At 40.7% G+C, this 10,178-nt stretch overlaps 1 protein-coding gene across 2 annotated transcripts; it reads right to left on the reverse strand.

Annotated features, from left to right (window-relative positions):
• Nucleotides 1-5,226: 5,226 nt before the first annotated feature.
• On the reverse strand, nt 5,227-8,173 carry fezf1 (FEZ family zinc finger 1). 2 transcript variants are annotated; one of them, XM_068051277.1, is made up of 5 exons: nt 7,739-8,123; nt 7,370-7,582; nt 7,079-7,213; nt 6,125-6,257; nt 5,227-5,739 (listed from the first exon to the last, which is right to left on the reverse strand). In XM_068051277.1, exons 1-5 carry the CDS (start codon nt 8,081-8,083, stop codon nt 5,474-5,476), a joined length of 1,092 nt encoding a protein of 363 aa, XP_067907378.1. In that variant the 5' UTR covers nt 8,084-8,123; the 3' UTR covers nt 5,227-5,473. The 2 variants fall into 2 exon arrangements, with proteins under 2 accessions (XP_067907378.1, XP_067907377.1); XM_068051276.1 differs by having other exon boundaries at nt 7,370-8,173.
• Between the last annotated feature and the right edge of the window lie 2,005 nt (nt 8,174-10,178).

The raw sequence follows: 10,178 nt of genomic DNA on the forward strand, positions 1-10,178 counted from the left end.
ACATGAGGCACAATTGTAAACACATTCTTTTTGAATTATTAACAATATGACAACAAGTAATGACCACAGCTCTTGCCATCAGCCATGGCTCAGTTGGTAGCATGCTTGCCTTGGAGTTAAAAGATTGTGGATTAAAATCCAACTCTAGTAATTGAGCATAGAAATCAAGGCAAGACACTCCAGTGCAGTACTGAAAGAGTGCTGCATTGTCAGAGGTGTTGTCTTTTGGATGAGATATTAAACCAAGGCCCCTCTCAGGAGGACATAAAAGATCCCATAACACTATTTTGAAAAAATGCAGGGGAGATATCTCCGGTTCTGATGAAAGGTCATTGACCTGAAACGTGACCTCTGTTTCTCTTGCCAGAGATGCTGCTAGACCTGCTGAGTGGTTCCAGCATTTCTTGTTTTTATAACTAAAATAGACAATTTGGCCATTTATGTCATTGCTGTTTGTGGGACCTTGCTGTGCACAAATTAGCTGCCACATTTCCCATGCTACACTTTAAAAGGTAGTTCAATATCTGTAATGTAGTTTGGATCGTTAAGGTCAGGAAAGGTGCTATTTAAATGCAAGTCTTTCTTAAATAGTTTTTAACTATATTAAAAGGAGAACTTCTTTGCTCAAAAGATTGTTAATGCCTCGAAGTTTTATGTCAAGGCAGCAATAAAAGCAAAAATATTGGCATGTTCAGATGAAGCTGGATGTTATAATGGGAGAGTTGAGTCAAGGAATGTACCCAATGATATTTTTCTTCTTGGTGTTCGTAATATTCTAAAGTTGCTAAGACAATAAAGACCAAGATTCATCCTGTGATGGTTTCTACCATCCTGGTAATCACATGATACCATCATAATGGATTTGTTGACTAACTGTAGCAATTAATCGCTATCAATTAGTACAAAATAGACTCAAGACAAGAGAGGAAACCCTAGTGGTGGAGATCTTTGGGAACCATACGTCCAAAGTCACTTGTTCTTCCCAAGCATGTTACACTAACCACATATCATGTCTCAAACTACTTATACATTTGTATCCTAATATGTTTATTTTACGTCTATAAATCCGAAGATTTCTGATCGTTCGTTGAAAACCAGATCGTAATATTCATATTCACACCAGTGATATGGTCGTGCAGGGAGGGAGGACGAAGATGTGATCTGTTGCTATTCTTTTTAATTTCCACTAGAGGATGCTATCTGGATAGTTCTTTCAGACGCTCAATATCAACGCCCTACAAAAGTTTATCATTTATTTTAGAAATAATTTCATCTAAAGATTTCATTTAAATTTTCACACGAAAACAATTCCGGCAAGTTATATATTGATAGAAAATTTAAAAAGCTCCCCCGTCAAAAGTATCAGTTAATATCTTATTTTATCTTATTTAATAAAATGAATGTAACCCTTTCACTTTTTTTTCAGGTTGAGTTAACACTTCTGTTGGTTCCTGTGAGTGTAGCGCACAGGGTTATTGTGAGACTGTTCCAAAAGGCTAAGGTTTAAGCGGGAAACAGGTAGTTACCAGCTCATTTTGGGATCGCCCCTCATAATCTTGGGCTGTTTTCAGAAAAGGTCATTTACTTCCCCCATCCCCAACATAAAAAAATCTCTTGCTTTTCATTTCTAATTGTTTCAGCGCTTCCGTTGGTCCCAAATGCTGTTGTAGTTGGCATCTGACGGTGTAACACCTTTGAAGTAGTCGATGTTGCATCTCCTCCCTCCAGCTAGCAAACCAAAACAAGGTAAACATTAATGTTAGGTATGAGGGGTCCAGGGCCTTTTGAATGGATCACAGCATCGTTTAAAGCCCAAAGTAATAATCTGATCCACATTGTAAAATAAACTCAACAAAAATCAAATGCTGAGGATAAAAACACGTGGAAGAGCCGATTGAAGGAATAATCAGACGGGGTGAGGTGGTGATTCAATTTCGATTAATAATCTGCAGTATTTTGCTTTTATATAACTAAAAACCCTTTTCACAATTTCGCTGACAACACACCAAATAAAATGCAACATTTTTGCACAAATTGACGATATTGTTCGGCTATTTCCTTTTAAATTACCAGTGTCCACTTCAATAGTTATTGGGTAAAGTGAAGCTTAGATAAGGCTGGGGTTATGCGTTCAGTCACAATTCAATGTATTAAATTTCCCCTGGATTACTGAATCTGCATGTATTTACCCTGCAGTTAAATAGAATGAAACACGTTAACGTTGCTTGAAATATATTACCGATATCTTGGCTAAGATTACTGATGAGGTAAATGCATTTTTAAAAATACAGCATCGAATTGCCTCTTAAAACGTGGCCAATGCTACTAATAACCATCATATATAAAAATAAATTATATAAAACGCATAGTGTTGTATTTAACATTTAACGAACGGATAAAATGTATCCTGACCGGGTCCGAATCAAACGGCCCCTTCCAGGAAAGATAATAAAGGAGACGGGTGAGAATTCCCACTTATTATTCTTCCGTTTTCCCATGCAAATCAGACCACCTCAAGAGCTGTTCGCCATAGGCAAGTGATAGGATTAAAGATCTGTGAAGATTTTTTAAATCATTTAACAACCACAACAGCAAAAAAATCTTAACAGCAACCGTTACTAGAATTGAAAAGCCTGTGCAGATTTCCTAGCAAGTGGAGGTTTTTTCTGGATATTTTCCTACACTTTACATACATTTCAACGATCCAATTGAAAGTTGTTCCCCACCACCCCCCGCAGAGCAGAGCACGGTTGCTTAAATTTCGTGTTTTTTTCTCTCTCTGCGGGTCGTAAATTAGAAGCAGGTAAAATCTTATGTAGAGTGCGATTACCAGGGAAGGAGTCGTGTGAGTCTATTTCAGTGGCCGTCTTCAACCAAGTTCAGCAACGAAGGCATCTGAGCTTGCTTTGCAAGTGGGGCCCCGAATTAATGAGCGTCTCTCCCTCTGGATGAAGTGAACTGAGCGAGTGGCACGAATTACATTGGAGTTGGAAATTATCAGCCGCTGTTATATAATGACACTGCGACAGTTCCAGGCTCGGCGATAATTAGCCACCAAATACCATTTTCACTCACTCCCAGACGATTGAATCGCAGGAAGGACCCATGTCTTAATAGGCAAAGAGTCACTACCGACTTACAAATACAATGCTTCCCATTTATATGGAAAAGAAATATTGTAGTAATCCACAATTAACTTTCTACCAGATGCGCTGTGTCTACAAGCCATCCCTTTCCTTATTCAATCCATTGCTTGCTATCTCATTCGTTTATCAACATTGGTCATTTTTAACTATTGTTTAAAGCCAAGTACTTTTATTTAATACCTCTGCAACTTGAGCTGTCTAAAATGAATGCACGTGGAGAGAAAAAACACTTTATATTTGTTTCTGTATTTTGTATCCATTATTAAAAACGGTTCTTTAACTAAATGCCATTTTCCTCTCAACAACACCTCCACTTATCCCAGACAATAAACCGGTCTTTCCTTTCTCTTATAATTGTTGTAGTTTTTTAAACAAAAAGCTACAATCGAACTGCTAATTATGATTAGATTGAATCGAAGTATTGAAAACCTCATTTACGAGATTCCACCAACTCTGGGCTTGTAGCCCTTCCTGTTATCGGCTCATTGAGGTCACAGGACCCCGAACAAGAGAGATTCAGCTTCACTATTATAGAACACTGAAATAGACCATTCGGCCTATCATACCTGTGCCAACTCTTTGTAAGAGCTATCCAATTTGTCCCACTCCCCTGGCTTTTTCCCCCATAGCCCAGCAATTTCGTCCCAATATGTTCATCATCGGGAACGCGTTCCTATGTTTTGTTCACTTGGTCCGATTCTGTTTAAGTCATTGCACAGACGGAAATTTAACAAATATTGGCATCACACAAAAAGTCAATAATAAAAACGTCTACATAACCACGGTATAAATAATGTAACCACCCTGACTTATCTTTCCCATGTGTATCTCTGTTAGGGAGCAAGGAGCCTGTATACATATTACCGTGTTTCTAATTGATATTACAGCTGAATTTAGATTTACATAGATCTCCTCCTGTTTGTGTTCGCTCTAATTGGATAACTGGTTCAATGAAGGAGATGCTCCCGATCCGCCTGAATATATGCACAGATACGATCCTCCTCCCGCCAAAAAAATGTTTTCCGAAATGTTGTCCTCATGAAACTGCTTGTCGTCCTAATTTAAATTGACGTCGTTTCCTCACCAATTCAAACCCGTTCATTCGAGTTCATTTTTTCTAGACCACTCAGTAATTGCTCGTCATTATACCTTCAAATCAGCCGCGTGTAGCCCACACTTTATTCATTACTCCTCTTAATTAATGTCATAACAGTTTGCATTTTAATAGGGGAAAGACAACAGTCTGCATTTTTATATCTAATATATATATATATAAAGGCTTTTAAATTAGAACAGTCAAACCGAGATCTACAAACCAATATTTAGTGGAGGTGTCTCCTCGTCTTTTTAAAATTCGATTGCCTTCGAATATAGATCATTTTCTAAACAGTTTCACTCACTTACCCAGTCGGAGCACCGAATTTTTCTTCCGCTGTGCTTTCGTTTTCTTCCATAACTATTAGAAGCACAAAGGAAGTTGTTTAAATTTGCAATATTGATTACAACGTGCGGGGAGCTTGAAAACTGGTCATTGCTTTCCCGAAAGTGCATGGTTAATAAATCCTTATCGAGTCAAGGATATCCAGTCTATGGTATATAATGAAAATAGTGCGACATGTCTATATATATATATATATATATATGCGTAGAATTACATGCATATTTAATATTGGAGATAGTGAAATGTGCAGGTATATATTATATATAGTGACCAGGTATATAATTTATCAAAGAGTAGACTTACAGAATCGTTTCATTTAAAACCTTCAACCCATTTTCACCTTGAAATCTCATTCTCAAAATATACCAATCTCCGGAGAATTACAAGAATTTATTTAATCACCAGAACATACATCAGAGTCACGTCGCAACAATTTCTCTTCCTGAAATGGATGAACATTTCTTTAAAACACAGAAGTGAAGGAGTCGTGCTGTTTTTACATCGTAGAGAAAAAGACAGCGGAGGAATCGAGGTAATAACCAAAAAGCCCCAACTCCTCCGTTTCCAGCGTGGCTACTGAGTGCGAATATAAGCTGTAATTAGACGAGAATGAGAAAATCCAAACGGACGAAATCCATGCAGCAGGAAACGAACAGATCCAAATAAATACATTATACTCTTTTTTTTACATCTCTCCAAACCTGAGATGAAGCGAGTTCTTTTCCTAAATTGTTTTAGATAAAAGGCTTTCAAGTCCCAACAATTTCTGTGTCTGAGTCTATATTCATTTTGTATATAATATAAATCTGCATGCAAACTGGAGTGTTTACGGGGTATATATATATATATATATGTGTGTGTGTATATGTCTGCCGATCTCAGTTGATTATTTCCGAGGCTGCTGTTCCATGGAAATGTCTGCCGCTGCCGAACGGGATCCCGGGCAGTTGTCGTGTAACTTTCTGACATGTTTTTTCAGATCAAAGTTCCGGCAGAAGCCTTTGCCACAGGCAGAGCAGGTGAACGGCTTCTTGTCGTTGTGAGTATGCATGTGGAAGGTGAGGTTATAGATCTGGTGAAAAGCTTTGTTGCAGATACTGCACTTAAACTGCTTCTCCCCGCTGTGAGTCAGTTTGTGGTTCTTGTAGTTACCTGAAAATAATGCATGACATGGATTCAAAGTTCAATTGGACGCAGAAATGAAAACCCACAGGTTAACAACTGTTAATTCTAGTCTTCCTGGTTGTATTATGGACTGTGTGAGGATGAATAAATGTTTCATTAAATAGTTCAAAGTGTGAGCAACTTTATCGAAACTAGAAATATTTCAGAATAAATTACTAAAAAGTTGAATGCTTTTATGCATGTGAATTATTTTTGTAGATTTATACAAGTTATTTTAAATCACACATTTTGAAACTTGGTGTATTTATACTGGATATGGATATTAATTCGTACTGTTTACCTCAGATAATTCGTTCGCCGTCTCTTTTTTTACTGGGCGCTGATTGTTTTGATTTTTTTTCCCCAGTCCTACCTTTTTGGTGAAAGCCTTTGCCACAGAACTCGCAGACAAAGGGTTTGTAGCCAACGTGTATTCTGGTGTGAGTGTTGAGTGTGGAACTTCTGTTAAATGCTTTTCCACACTGGTTGCATTTGTGAGGTTTTTCCTGCCAAGTGATGGAAAATGCATATTCAATAAATAGGCTTGGGAACATTGGGCCGGACCAGTGCTGGTCACATTTACAAAAGCCCTTCGAATTTTCCAGTAGTGAAACAACTCTTTCCCACTGTCCCCAAAACAATAACCTGACCGCAAGTTTCTCTGTTTTTTCACAATCAGCTAAAACCGGGAGGATGTGTCACCTACAAATTAGCCCAATACAGAGAAACGTCATTAAAGTTTCACAGATGTATCACACTCCAGCAGTAATGGATCCACGGCCCATGATAATTCCTCACATCAGAAAGAACTAATGCCAGTATGGGGACTGTATCACCACAGGGTATTACCCTGCTGACCACGACATAGACAGAGAGAGGGGTAAACCGTCCGGGAACAGAGAGAGGATAGACCGACCATGAACACAAAGAGGGGAGGGGAGGGGGGTCGCAGTCTGTCCATTTTATTTATAAGCCTCCCCTTTAATATGTATTTCACAGCTCCGTTGATATTTAACCATTGCACAATTCGTGAATACACAAAGGTTCCTCATAACTTTCCATTTAATAATGTGGTGGCCCCATCAACGCACACTGTAAGCTTTATCGCCCCAGTGTTACACAGTAGCCTCCACTTCCTTTGCCATGTTTTGTCACACCGAATACTTGAGGTATCCTCCAAGGTCATCAAACCCGTCTACAGCCTGAGCTTCACAAACACATTAGCTAAAGAACGACTTTACTGCTCCCGTAATACCCTGGACTGGTTTTACAACCGCGTAAGTGAACTTTATACTTGCCGCTGATTGGAAGAAGCGGATGAACATACCTGCGTGTGAATGATCTTGTGTCGGCACAGAGTACTCGCCTGACGAAAGCCTTTGCCGCAGACTTTGCAAACGAATGGTCTAGCTCCTGTGTGCACCGGCATGTGACGGGTTAAATTATAATGTGCGTTAAATACCTAAAAACACAAAATCAGGGAGGGGGAACGAATTAGATTGCCAGGAACTGTCACACTTGCTTCGGGAAGCCCAATCTAGATCAAAATAGGAGAGCGAGAGCGAAATAGAGCAGGAATTGAGCAAAGAAATGCGGAGAGAAGGAGGAAGCAACTTGCCTTTCCACAAACTTCACATGTGAACACTTTGGGTTTGCTGGTGGACGAGTTGTTGTTGAGTTTGGAAGATTGTTTCAGGGCCAGTTTTTCGGAGAGAAACTGCGCGCTCTCTTTCACGTAGTGCTGAATCTGAGCCGGAGAGAGGTCTTTGAAAGCAGCCGGGTACCTCTCCACCGAAGGCAGTACCACCTTGTTCTTGTCGCTGAGGAAAGCCTTCTGCTGGAGACCGAGGGGGGCGCCCAGCAGATAGGAAGTCATCGGGTGCACGTTGAAGATGGTGGCGGCGGCAGCCGGGGGAGGACATGAGCCATCGCCGCAGTTCAGGTAGCACAGAGCCCCCATGGCGTGGAAGGAGGACTGGTTGACAACTCGCGGGCGGATGAGTCTGTACTGCTCCAGCGACGGAAAATGGCCGGGCAGCTCCGCTTTGGATGGCAAGCCGCAGTTCACCAAGTGATTGCAGTCGTAGGAAGTCTCCAAGTGGCTTTTGCGGTGCTCTGCGCCGCTGAGTCCAACTTTTGGGCTGGTCTCATATCCCAAAGGCAGCAGTGGGATCATGCAGGGTACAGAAGAGTTCAGGTGGAACACGTGCTTCGGCTCGCCCTTGGCCACCGATCCTGGCAGTAGATTTGGGTAGGGAACAGACTTTGGTTCTGGTGTCCTGGCCATAATTCGCTCGATCGAGAAAGCCAAGGGTTTGGAAGTGCTGATCATACCGTCTCCAATATGTAAACTCTCTCTCCCAGTAGAAGTGGCTCCCAGAATCTTGTCTGCACAGTAGCGATGAGAGTAAGTGTTGTCCATATCTGTTTGCATGCTAAGGATCTACTTGCTCTTTTTGTGGTGTGTGTGTGTGTGTTTTCGTAGACGCCCCTTTTCTCCTTGTTCAAGATTTGGACGGAAATAGACACAACATTAGCACACTGCAAGCTTATGGCAGTCTGTGTGACAGTCAGCGACCATGCCTACCAACTATTGCCTATTCAAACCTTTTGTGCCAATGACGCTCCAAAGATCTTGCTCATGTTACCTTCTGCAGATGAGCTGATAAAGTCAATAATTCACTTGCAGCAGTCGGCAATGAAAGTTTTTATTTGTGCTTTCTCAGTGGGCTGGCGTTCAGTTTTGCTCGTCACTGGAGATCTGACACTCACCCGCCCGCCTTGGGAAAAGAGACGCCTCCTTTTTTCGCAATCTCTTCCTTCTGCCTGGCAGTTCGCGTCAAATCTGGAGAGCGATTTAGGCTGTTGGGCGTTTGACTGACACCAGCGCCAATCATTGGAACAAGGTGGCGAACCAGCCAGTGAAGCTGAGCTCAGCCAACTCCTCACACATGCCCCGAGAAGCTTTCAAAGCCCCTGATTAATTTCCGCTGTCGTTTCTGTCAGAGGCCCAAAGGTTTAAACCCTGGTCACTTCTGACAGGAGTAAATGTCAGTCAATAACTCAATTTTGGTTTGGATCAATCATTTTACACGCCCTTGTTGCAGACACTTGTTGACAAAAATGCAGTAACACAATTCCCCGAAACCAAGTACCAGGTAAATTTGGCTCCTAAATGAATTCGTCCCGAGCGCAAATTACAATGAGCATGTGTTAACAATATGGAGATTGTCCTTTTGCAATCTTAAATACTTCTAGATTCTGTCGAACTACTCACCCGCTCACGCATAAAGTCGAGAGGACTATTTCCTGCCCAATATTAATCCCCCAACCAACATCACTAAAACAGATGATCCGCTCATTTATCTGATTGCTGTCTGTGGGACCTTGCTGTGCACTGCGGCATTTCCTACATTACAACAATGACTAAACTTCAAAAAGTACCTCATTGGCTATAAAGCGTTCTGAGTCATCCTGAAGTCGCGAAAGGATCTATATAAATGACATTTTTTAATTTTGCTGAAATAGTGGTAAAGGATTGTAAACTGGATGTGGAAAACTTTATTAAAGAAACCTAGATATTCTGACCTCCGTACCGGGTAAGTGAGATACTGCGATCAGAATACCTAGGTAACGTTTACCACCCACAAGACGCCGTTTTCTAGTCGAGGAGGTTCTGCCTATTGTTTCTGTGAGTTGCATAGTTTTCGTTAATGAAGAACAAATTCGTTATTGGAAACATCAATTTACAGAGGATTACAACAATACATAATCACCGATGAGTTTTCTGATTAGATGTTTTTAAAAATAATGTTTTACTCGATATAACATGGTTATAGTTTATATAGTTTATATAGTTATATAGTTTATATTATCGTTTGCTAACAGTTCCAATATAGTTATTAATAGATGTTTATTGATGCAAAGACTTTATCAATTTAGGGAAGAAAAGACATTGAAACCGAAACTGAGTGAAAGAAAATTGCCGAGGCTGTACTTTTGCAACAAAAACACACGTTGGAAGCGCACTGCAGCTGCCTCAACATCTGGAAGAGAAAGATAAGTTAGGGTATGGGGTGGAGATTCTTCAGCAGAGCGAGCTGTGTGTCGAGTGTAACCTTCGATTAGAACTGGAACTTTGCTGACGAACACAACACCTTAAACTTTAACCTATCTTTCTGTTTCAGATGCTGATTGGAGCCGACGTTTGAGTGGCTCTCAATGATTCCAAACGGTTAGATCTTTTGTTATTGTGTTTAGCTGCTGAAGTTCTTCTGGAGTTTGCCGCAATACCAGCGATTGCGACAGTAAAATTGCAAAGCGAAACTTTACCTGAAGCAGTTTCCCCCTGTGGAAAGCGCGGAGGCTTTTGTTTGTACATTTGTCTATCTCCTTGTTTTAATCTCCAGTGCAAGCGTGGGACAAAA

Source organism: Heterodontus francisci, chromosome 18 (genome assembly GCF_036365525.1).
Source record: "Heterodontus francisci isolate sHetFra1 chromosome 18, sHetFra1.hap1, whole genome shotgun sequence".
Classification (NCBI taxonomy): Eukaryota; Metazoa; Chordata; class Chondrichthyes; order Heterodontiformes; family Heterodontidae; genus Heterodontus; species Heterodontus francisci.